Source organism: Propithecus coquereli, unplaced genomic scaffold (assembly GCF_000956105.1).
Source record: "Propithecus coquereli isolate 6110/MARCELLA unplaced genomic scaffold, Pcoq_1.0 Scaffold239, whole genome shotgun sequence".
Lineage (NCBI taxonomy): Eukaryota > Metazoa > Chordata > Mammalia > Primates > Indriidae > Propithecus > Propithecus coquereli.
The window spans coordinates 3,650,993-3,662,318 of NW_012147941.1; the positions used below are offsets into that span (position 1 = coordinate 3,650,993).

At 42.8% G+C, this 11,326-nt stretch overlaps 1 protein-coding gene across 6 annotated transcripts; it reads left to right on the forward strand.

Annotated features, from left to right (window-relative positions):
• Nucleotides 1–1,089: 1,089 nt before the first annotated feature.
• Nucleotides 1,090–6,033, forward strand: RSRP1 (arginine/serine-rich protein 1). 6 transcript variants are annotated; one of them, XR_001137562.1, is made up of 6 exons: nt 1,090–1,233; nt 1,486–2,061; nt 3,863–4,014; nt 4,392–4,436; nt 4,653–5,540; nt 5,625–5,961. XR_001137562.1 is itself a non-coding variant. In XM_012646026.1 (5 exons), the coding sequence occupies exons 2-5, from the start codon at nt 1,545–1,547 to the stop codon at nt 5,739–5,741; spliced, it is 879 nt and encodes a 292-aa protein (XP_012501480.1). In that variant the 5' UTR covers nt 1,090–1,233; nt 1,486–1,544; the 3' UTR covers nt 5,742–6,033. The 6 variants fall into 6 exon arrangements, 4 of the variants coding, with proteins under 4 accessions (XP_012501480.1, XP_012501481.1, XP_012501483.1 ...); XR_001137563.1 differs by lacking the exon at nt 4,392–4,436; XM_012646026.1 differs by lacking the exon at nt 4,392–4,436 and having other exon boundaries at nt 5,448–5,540; nt 5,625–6,033.
• The last annotated feature ends 5,293 nt before the right edge of the window (nt 6,034–11,326 follow it).

An 11,326-nucleotide genomic window follows, 5' to 3' on the forward strand; every position in this document is an offset into this window, starting at 1 on the left:
CGGCCAGGCCGGAGGTTGCACCACCCACCACAAATAGCGGGGAGGGCAGGTGGGTGGGGCCTGCTGGGAAGGTGAGTGGAGGGGGTTCTCCCCTCCCGCCGTTCTCCCCTCCCGCCTTCCCCATCCCTGAATCCCACCGCTCAGTGCGGGCCATAGCAAGGGTGCTACATAATGTCCACACTGGAACACTTCTGGGTGTGAAAGGGGGGTACTATTAAAAACTACATGGGGCAACAGGTGCAAAAAAATAAAAAACGTTCCAAACACAATATCAAGTGTTTGGAACGTACCCTATTTGTAAATTCGCAGAAATGAAAGTCACCTTTGTTTAATCTCCTACACCAAGCACACCTGTCTCTGGAACAGATATCTCAGACATCATTCTTACCTCCTAAAGGTCAGCTATGCATTTCTTTGCATTTTGTCTCTACCTTAATTCCCTTTACTAGCCAAAACAAAGAAGTAAAAAAACCATTTCTAAGTTAATATTGCATTTTCAGAGATCCTGGGATATCCTGGAGGAGGGCACGGTCCCTTCTCTTCCCCACTAGTCCCGCAGCCTGGCGGGGTCTGGACGCGGTCGTCCCCTCCCGCCGCGGCCGGACACAGGACAGGAGTAAGTGGCAGGAAGGGCCCGGTGAGGCACAGCCCGAGTCCGCGGCTCTCAGGGGAGGGGGGACCTGTAGACATCAGACCGGCAGACAGTCCCGGGTCCGAGCTCCAGCCAGTAACCGCTTGGTACTTATGCCCGCACCCGCCCGTGCAGTCGGTGTAGCGTCGCGCGACGCCGTCTATAAAGTTTTCTGGTAACCGAGTCTGACCCACTCCTCTTTCAGAGCAGGAAAAAACAACCCAGGCCCCAGGACACCCGGATGTGGCAACACTGCCCCTGCCCGCCGAGCCCAGGGCCCTGCCGCTCATGCGCACCCTGGAGGCGTTGACGCGAGGCGCGGGGCGGGGCTCGGGAGGGAGGAAGCAGGGCGGTGGTTGGGCGAGAGGAGAGCCACGCCCACCGCGCCAACGTCTCTGCGCATGCTCCGGGCGTCAGCTTTTAGTATTTTCGACGCGTCTGCGGACGGTGCGCTCAGTTCGCGTCTGGACGTCTAGAGGTGGAGGTTGTGGATCTGCTCTCTGAGAGTAGAAACGAAAAACCTCTCTTCGTCCATCAGCTTTGAGAGGAAGGCGTCTGTTGGGCCTTTCTCTCCGTCTTGAGCGAGGCGTTGACGGCTTGCGGTGAGTTTTCTGGTGACGGGGTCGGTGCCGAAGTTCTCTCAGAAGCGAGTGGCAGGAAAAGCGCCAGGCCCTGCGTGGCGGGAAGGCGGTGTTTCGGGTCGGCTGCGCGGCCGCAGGGCGCTGAGCGAGGTTTCGGGCTCTGGGTTCACTTGCCGGGTCCGCACCGCAGGCGCCGCGGCTCCGCCTCCGGAGGCGCGCGGCCCAGCACCCACTTCCGGGTCCTGACGGGCTTTTTTCTCTCTTTGTTTTTAGCCAGTCTCGGGAAGGAGTTGTTTTTCTGAAGAGCGGGAAAGCTAAAGACGCAGGTGAAGATGTCCAGCTACGTGAACGACATGTGGCCGGGGTCGCCGCAGCATTCCCCTTTGATGTCCGGGTCGGGCGAGTCCAGCTGGCCGTCGTCGCGGTCGAGGAGCCGCTCTTTCGGAAGCTCTCGGTCCTATTCCCGCGTCTCCAGTCGGTCGTCGTCCAGGAGTCGGAACCGGCCCCGGAGAAGGAGCAGGTCCAGGTCCCGTTCCCGAAGGCGCCGCCAGCGGAAGTACAGGCGCTACTCGAGGTCTTACTCGCGGAGCCGGTCGCGGTCCCGTAGCCGCCGGTGCCGAGAGCGGCGCTATGGGCCGTCCAGGGGATGCTACCGGTCTCCTTCGCGGTACTGGTCGCGGAGCCGGTCGCGCTCTCGGGGAAGGTCGTACTACGGAAGCTCCTGCGCGCTCACGCGGGGGCGGCGCCACTACGGCTTTGGGCGCACGGTGTCCCCGCAAGAATACAGGTGGAGGGAGAGACCCAGGACGAGGTCTCGGAGCAGAACTCCTTTCCGCTTAAGTGAAAAAGGTGGGTCTCTTGTTAGCATGCGGACGCATAGTAAACTTCGCCTTCGTCTCCATTTTACGCGTGTGGTGACGGTGTGAGTAGGCCAGGGAAGCAAAGTTGCTGTGTAGTTTTAATATTTTTTTTGGTGGCAGAAATGTGTCTTGGGGGGAAAGGAGGACATCTGCTGGTAGTTAAAACTACAATATGGGCCGGGCGCGGTGGCTCACGCCTGTGATCCTAGCACTCTGGGAGGCCGAGGCGGGTGGATCGCTCAAGGTCAGGAGTTCGAGACCAGCCTGAGCAAGAGCGAGACCCCGTCTCTACTAAAAAATAGAAAGAAATGATCCGGACAACTAAAAATATGTAGAAAAAATTAGCTGGGCATGGTGGCTCATGCCTGTAGTCCCAGCTACTCGGGAGGCTGAGGCAGGAGGATCGCTTGAGCTCAGGAGTTTGAGGTTGCTATGAGCTAGGATGACGCCACGGCACTCACTCTAGCCAGGGCAACAGAGTGAGACTCTGTCTCAAAAAAAAAAAAAAAAGCTACAATATGATCCTCGGCTGATATGTAAGTGTACAACATTCTTTCTCTTGAGGATTAAAGGATTATGGGTGTTAAATGGCTTAGGGTGGAGCAAACCTTTTTTTCTAGTGACTGACTGTTCTTAGTGGAGCCTTTTAAATGTTAATTATGATTTACTTGATTAGGCTTCTAAATTAAGTATTGAATGGCAATAACAGTATCAAAACATGCGTGTTTTTTTTTTTTTTTTTTTTTTTAGCTAACTGTATCGCTGAACAAAATTGTTCAGTATTTCAACACATGACCTGCCATGTGAGTTATATTTAACTCGTGCTAGTTTTGCGCCCGGGCCTCTTGAAGCATATGTAATTCAGGTCTCTTCACTTTGGGAACCTCGTGAACTATTTTTCAAGTTGCTATAACTCAGGCACAGAAAACAATACAAAATAACAAACATGACCTGGCGCAGTGTCTCACGCCTATAATCCTAGCACTCTGGGAGGCAGAGCAGGGAGCATTGCCTGAGATCAGGAGTTCTAGACCAGTCTGAGCAAGAGTGAGGATCAGTCTTTACTGAAAATAGAAAAAAAAAAAATTTCAAAAAAAAAAATAAACTTTTCATTAAATTAGAAAAGATTGTTTTGTTTTTTAAGTTTTTATTCTATTTTCGTAATAAAACACGTGGCCCCAAGGAGAAAAGGTTTTTTTTCTAGTGTGGCAGTCAGTGTGTTAAAACGATTTAATGTTATTCTGGAGAGGGGATCGTGGAGTAGAAAAAAGGATAGTATGTTTGGAAAATATATGTTGAAGAGAAAGCAAAATAATGCTAAGTTAATGTCTTTGGTCAGGAAAAACTGAAAACTAATTGTTGAGGTAATGCAGGAATGCTTGCTTTTCTCAGCAAAAAATGGGGTAGAGAATAAAGTTATGCAGACATCCCTCGGTGTATGTGGGAAATCAGTTCCAGGACCCCTGCAGTCACCAAAATCTCCACACAGGCACACAAAACTAGCAGTCAGCCCTGCAGCATCCTATATTGTGGGGTTTCCCATCCCTCCAGTACTTAAGTGTATTTGTTGATCTGCTTTTGGTTGGGGGGAAAAATCCATGAATAAGCGGACCACTGCAGTTCAAACTTGTGTTTTTCAAGGGTCCACCATACTTTATGTATGAAAATAAAGCAAATGACTTAGACATGTTTGTTTTATTTAAAACAGCAACGTAAAAGCTTATTTTGTGGCTTTGAGTCTTTTTGGGGAAATACTACAGGATTAATGAGTATCTTCTTATCTTTTCCAGATCGAATGGAGCTGTTAGAAATAGCAAAAGCCAATGCAGCAAAAGCTTTAGGAACAACCAACATTGCTTTGCCAGCTAGTCTCGGAACTGTAGCTTTACCTAAAGAAACAAACCATGGAACAGCTGTACCGACTTCTGGTCCTAAATTGAGGGTAAGTATTCTTGGTTTATCTGAACAAAACCTTTAGAAAGCTATTGCCAGAAAGATCCGATTAGCCATTTAATTACCTTAGACTATACTTAGAAAGTCTAGCTATGTTTAATTTGCTAAAAATCAAAAGATCAGATTGACAATACTAGAGAAGGTCACACCCATGAAAATGGAAGATTAATGAACTTGATTTTCAGTTGACGCTGTACTCTCTCATAGTACTGTTAATGTATATTGTAGCTGGTTCTTTGGTGATTTCTATATCAAATTCTATCTCTAGTCTTTACAGAGTGTTGAGCTTTCTTTGCAGCATTATGTTCCCACAGATTCTGTAGTCAGCATACAGTATAGTTTATCTGCTTTATTTCTGTCTTATAGAAATCATGAATGTGGTCTCCAGACATTGATGAAGAAAATCTGTTGGTAATTGATATATGGGCTAAAGCATTTGAAGTTTACATTCACATATTGAAAGCGTAGTTTTTTTGTTGTTAGATCCATGTGCATGCTAGAATTTGGGACAGGTACTATTTGTATAAGGTACTGAAGACAATTTTTAACTAAGCAAGGATACACTTTGTAATGGTGGGGCATCTGTGATATAGATGTCCCTTTTGTAATATATGCAATATATTCCAGATGTTTTGAGAGATTACAGAAGAGGAGGCCTGCTTCACTTGCAGATAAGTTTATTATAATTCTCCAGAAACGTGCAGGTTGTGCGTTGGCAAATCGCACTGTACTTTTAATTGTGTGAAATCTAAAGGTTAAAATTCATAGCTTTGAAAAAAAAATTCATGGCTTTGAAGGTTTAAAGTTATTAGAAATTGACAAAAATCAGCACAGTAAAGATATCTGTCCTATCTAAATGCTGTGGTCCCCAACCCTTGGGCCTCACAGCAGGAGGTGAGCAGCAAGTGAGCCTTCAACTGTAAGCTAGCCTTCTTTATTGACAGCCACTTCCCATCCCCCACATCCTGTCTGTGGATAAATTTTCATTCATGAAACTGGTCCCTGGTGCCAAAAAGGTTGGGGACCACTATAAGTGAACCTGTCATTGGGACCCAGTTGTATGTTATGTTAGTAGACAAATAAGACCTTAGTTTGAGTTGTTTGTTCAAATGATTAGGTATCCAGCTGGCAAATAGCTTAATTCCTTGAAACTAGGTATTTTCTGGTATGACTTCAAGTTACTTGAATTTGCAGCAGGGGAATAAAATAATTATGGGAAGAATATCTTAAACCTATTATTAAATCAGTTTTGTTAAGGGGAAAACTCAAGAGTTCTGTGTTGTTTAAGCTGTTAACTATATGCTTAGATGGAATTCGATTTGTGTCTACTACTAAATTTATATACATTTGAGCTGCTTTTTATACGGTACTTAGAAGCCAAGGGTATGTTTTTTAAAGTTATACTTTCTCTTACCTGTCTAGCTGTCAGAACTGTCAGAAGAGCTAACAGAAGATGGAACTAAAAATCCTGGTGGAAAATCTTCCCAGCAAAGAAGCATAGTTTTTAGCTCTAATGTAAGTATATCCAAGTACGGACCACTCAAATTGGATTTAGAATGTATGTGTTTGGGAAGCTGACTTTTATTTGTTCTCTTGCAGAATTCTGTAGCAAAGCCAGTACAGAAATCGGCTAAAGCTGCTGCTGAAGAGACAACTTCAGGATCACCAAAAATAAATCAGAAAAAAAGTCCATATGGACTGTGGAGACCTGTGTAAAAGAAGAAAACTAATGGCTAAGTTTGTGTGAAACTGCACTTTATTTCAAATTTGTGTTTCTAGCATTATCCCATTTCATTGAGACATTTAGTGGTAATTATTGCAATTAAAAACCAACACAAAAAGATGTAAATACTTAATATTCAAATGTTAACATTTTAGGTTTCTCTTGCAGACAAGAGATAGCACAAATGGACCAAAGGTTACATACAGGGTGGGAGTCTTGTGTATATATATTTGTAAATACTGACTATCAGTTGGTTATGTAGAAGTGAAATTTGTAAGACAAACACAGTAATTGAACTATTTTATATATTAATAAATTTCTTGTTTTTATTATTCAGTCTCTATTTTATAAGTACCTAATCAGTCTTTATTTAATGTAAAAATACAAGGAGGAATCTCATGTTTAAAGCCTTGCTAATCCCAAATCCAAGTCCATGACTGACAACATAGGGCTCACAGGCCTTACCTGCGAGTTTGAGAATTGGTAAATCTGAAGTCCCCAGCTCACACCTTCTGAATTTTAACAATATTCCCAGTTGGTTTGTATATACTCTGTAAAATTTGAGAAGTTGGCCTTAAACTTATGGAATACTGGCATAGAGTTATCCTAGAAGAGTTACCCTTTTGGCTTTAGGGCAGGAAGTGGTGAAACGGGATGCCTCATGAAACTAAAACCTGTGAGATGTATTTCTTTGTTATGTTTTTAAAAGTATTCTAAATATTAAACTCTTAGCTTGAATATTGTAATGCTACCATAGCTGGGAAGGATCTTTACTAAGCATGTATAATTTTAAAGTGAATATTATACTTATGAACTGAAAGATCTAGACAACTGGCCTAAACAGACTGATTATAGGCTTTTGTCATTTTTGTCCATTGATACATATTTGTGGACACCTAAAGCCTAGAAAACAGCCACTTTTGGATAACCTACACAAATGTTATTTGACTTGATACAGCAAATACTAAAATGAGTTTAAGATGCCAGGTTTATAATTTGAGTAGGAGCGTGTTTTTCTTCACCACTTTGCTTTGCCAGTATCTTGGACAGCTTCTTAAATTTAGACAATAATGGAATAGATTTCCAGTAGGCAGGGGTAAATACGCTGGAGAATGTGAAAGGGCAGAATGTTAGAGGCAAAACAGATCACTTGAAAGGACAAACACCCAGAGATGACTATAGTGAATGGTGAGCAGGCTGTGCACAAAAGAAGTCCTAAATTCTTAAGTAGAGTGACTTTCCACTTGAAGGTAATTTGTGAACGTCCTGAAAGGAAAATTTTCTCTACTCACAACACTGACATTAAATGTGTGTTTTCCACACCAAGCAATTCTCTCAATTACTCTTGGTACCAAGTGTTGTACAATGTAATTCAATTCTGAAGCTACCTAGAGTTAGTGTGGACCCTGTAGGTTAAGGGTTCAGTGCCATAAGACTGTACCCCTTATGCCAACTGCAAGTAGGGAGAAACCATGTCATTCACACTTCAGTCTGACTTTGCTGCAAATTTGCGGTTCCTGTGTATCTCCTGCAGGTTTGAGAATTTGCCTATAAAGCTTCACAGAACTGGGGGAACCACTATCCTGTTGTTCCATTTCTATCCTTTATAATAAAGAGGTAAATGGAGTTAAATTTGGAAGGGAATTCCTGTCCCCACGGACTTTGGGATATGCCACTTCCCTGGGATATGGATGGGTTCACCAACCCAGAGCTGTGGACTCGGGGCGGGGGGATAGGGGGGCTTATAGGAGGTATGTGGAGGCACGATTGATTTTAAATCATTGACCATTGGTGGTAGGCTCAACCTCAGTTTCCCTCCCCTCCCTGGAGGTGGAGGAGATTGGACTGAAAGTTCCAACCCTTTAATCACTTGGTTTCTCTGACAACCAGCCCCTGTCCCCCCAAGTCACTGCATGAGCATAAACTCACGTATGGTTGAAAGGGGCTTGTGAATAACGGGTTCCTCACTCTTACCATTCAGGAAATGTTTTAGGCGCTCGTGCTAGGAACTGGGGATGAAAAACATACCACATTATCACAGTCTTCAAGTGGGACTTCACTGCTGTCAACTGATGCTGTGCTGTCTGGTATTACTTGTACTTTCTAGTAAGATAGCAGCTTGTAGTTATTTAAAATTCAGTTCCTTAGTCATACTAGCCAATTATAAAGAGTTAAAAAGCCGTATGTGGCTAGCAGCTATCTTGTTTGAAAGTGCAGATATTTCCATCATACAATTTTCTATGCCACCATCTTGAACATCTTGGACAGAGCAATTCTAGAAGGAAAGTTGACCCTTTTGTGAAAACATGAAAAATTTGAATGTTACAATGACTTGGATATGTACATTCCTGGACATAATTTCTGTTACCTGTATAGCCTTTGGTCCACACTGTCTTAAAACTAGCAGTCTGTGGATTGAACAAGTGGAATTTTTGGAAGAAAGAGTAGCTACTCTTGGTAGAAACATGTTTCTTTCACATCCAGATTAAGAGTGAATTACTGGGAGGGTGATAAGTGCTTACTAAAGGAGTAAGAAAGTGTACTTAGTAGGTTCATTTTTATGTACAGAGACCTGAGGATATTGGCAGACCAGCCTGGTTACAACAAAATCCCGAGAAAACATCAAGATTGGTTTTAAAATTTAAAAATGTGGTTAACCTGGTCACTCCTTAGCATCAGTTGATATCCTCCTTAGCGAAGTTTCACAACTCATGGATTTCCTTTTAAGGGAGACTCTTAAAATGACAATACTGGAGTCTTTTTCACCTTCATTTAGCTGGTATTGGAAAGAGCACATACTCTGATTCTGACCTATGTTCTTAAATACTAGCCTTTAATAGCTAAGCAACTAGGCAAGTCATGTAACCTGAGGAAAAAAACTAGACTGTTTGTCCTCTGCTGTCACCACAACAATCAACATAGAATACTGTGACCAAATGTAGGGATTTCTCTTCACCAGCAAACAAGCAATTCTGCAGCAGACACCAGCTGGGTGTCCTCCAATTCAGTTCTGATACTATCTTACCTGGAGACAGCGTCAGAACCCACAGGTTGAGGGCTCAGTTCCCAAGACTGCCCCCGCTTCAGATGCCATTCGCAAGCCGCAGATTGTTTTTACCTGTGTTTCTGACCGACCGGGTATAAACTGGGGGTTTCCATAACTCCCTCCTTGGGTTTAATTAATTTGCTACAGCAGCTCAGAACTTGGAAACACATTTACTGGTTTATTATAAAGGATACAGATGAGATGGATAGGGTAAGACATCGTCTCTCTGGGCATGTCACCCTCCCAGAAACTCTCCATACCCCTTCCTCTTGGGCCTTTCGTGGAGACTCCATTGGGCAGGCATGATTGAAGCAATACTAATAGACTGGGGAAACGAAGCAAGGCCTGTCTTTTCAGTCTTCTTGGCACCTTTTGCAGCATTTCTTCTCCCAGGTATCGGGCAACACCCCTTCTGGAATAGGGGTCTTATGACCTCCAATCAGATAAGATAGGTCAGAAAGGCAGGAAAGGATTCTAGTCCTGTCTTGAGGAGAAAAAGGAGGGTAGGAGAAGGTTAGAGTAAGACTTTGCTTTCTGAGGTGTAAAGCACCCAATATTATAACGAAAGACTGTAACAAGGGCTGTGGGGAGTTAATGAGCCAGGAGCCCCTTTCCTCACGTACAAGAAGTGTTTGGTTAGTTGCAATGGATATGTGCCACTTCTGCAATTTCACTTCTACGGAGATCTTTCGTTTCAGACTTCACAATTAGCTTTGTCCTTCAGCCTATTAACATGCTTTAGACTCCTCCACTTCCTCTTTCATTCCTTAGTCTACTGGCTTTTCTGTTTTGAGAAAGCCAAAGCTTTCGCAGAAAAACACGTAGGAAAGCTTCATCAGAGTCCTCTACTACAAGTCTCCTGGTCATTCCTCTCATCAAACAATGGCAATTTTGTGAGAGTTTCAGTGGGAAATAATTAGACATCCACCTTACAGTCCTGATTTGGCTCCTCCTGACTTGTTTTTGTTTCCTAATCTTAAAAAAAAAATCTTTAAAGGGCACCCATTTTCTTCAGTTAATGTAAATAAAAAAGACTGCATTGACATGGCTAAGTTCCAGGACCTTCATTCTTTAGGGGTGGACTAAACCACTGGTATCATCTCTTGCAAAAGTGTCTTGAACTTGATGGAGCTTATGTTGAGAAACAAAGTTTATCTTTTAATTGCATTTTTCCACAAAATTTAAGTCCCCTCAAAATTGCACAATATTTGTTATATTAAATGTTGACATTACATTTTAGATATACTGAGTTAAATAATTAAAACAAACTCACTTTTTTTTTTTACCTTTTTTAACATGGCTCTCCTATTTCTATTGCACAGCACTGAATCTAGTCTCTTGGTACAATTCCTCACTGTCAGCACCATCTTGCTACATTGTCCACATGTTACATAGTAACAGCATATCACACCTGGGCAGCTGCATTCCAATTACATAATGATGGCCAGCGTGGGGGCAGGTACGCATGCTCAGTTCTCTTCTGTGTTACAAAGTCTAGGAGGGACTTAACATAGACAATGACTAATAGGACTTAATGGGGTGATTATGAAAAAAATGCATAAAGAATATAAACTATAATCTTGTCTGCATCTGATCTGGGTACAACGGTTTTAGTATACCCATCTAGTGGAAAGTTTGTTCAACTTTTTCAGTCAGAATTGTGTAAGCTGAACCAGTTGAGACATCCATGGTGTTGGCTACTGTTTCTGCTGTTAATTGTTGGTTCTTTTCAATTAGGGCATGAACAAGATTAATTTTTTCCTCACAAATTGACATGGATGATCTACCTCTGTGGGCTTGCTTCATCTGCAACGTTATCTTGCCCCTTAAAATGAATTATCCATTTGTAAACGGCTGATTTCTTTAGGACATTGTCTCCACAAACTATGTAAAGCATCAATGATTTCACTATTCATCCACGTTAGCTTTTGCCAAAAATTTGATGTTTGTTCTGCTTTAATTTTACCAGAATTCATGTTGCTCTGATAGGGGCTCTTTTAAAACTGATGTCTTATCCTTCGTAGTGCCTCAAACTGGATCCTGTTCAGACATAAGTTACTATGAGCTTATTTTGGTGCAAAAAAATGTTGAAATCCATGCATAGCTTTTTCATAATGCACATTTACCGCGACCTTTAAGACCCCTCATACATGTTTTTGTACTGTTTGCAATCCAGTGTCTTACACATAAAGCACAACTCAATTTGTACCAGCCACGTTTCAAGTGATCCACAGTCATATCCAGAGTGTGGTTACCATTTTGGGAAGCACAGCCTTAGATATTAGGTTCAGGTGACATGCTTTCCTTTTTCTTAAGGGGTAAAGTATCTAGAGGAGCCAAGCTCACTGAATTCACCACAGCATGGTATCTTCTGGTTCTCTTCTATTAAGCTTATCTAGTAAAATAAAACTTGTTCTTATGAGTGGTCACTTTTGCAGAGGCTCAAATGTGTGTCTCTGGGATCCTTCCTCAAAATTTTCTTTCATTCAGGGATTTACATGTACTTGTCTTTTTTCTTTGATCTTTTCCATT

Bases quoted from the DNA above. Each gene is read 5' to 3' on its own strand.
- RSRP1 (XM_012646026.1), top strand. From the start codon at position 1,545: ATGTCCAGCTACGTGAACGACATGTGGCCGGGGTCGCCGCAGCATTCC. The intron at 2,062-3,862 runs GTGGGTCTCTTG...TATCTTTTCCAG, and splicing joins TTTCCGCTTAAGTGAAAAAG to ATCGAATGGAGCTGTTAGAA. The intron at 5,541-5,624 runs GTAAGTATATCC...GTTCTCTTGCAG, and splicing joins GCATAGTTTTTAGCTCTAAT to AATTCTGTAGCAAAGCCAGT.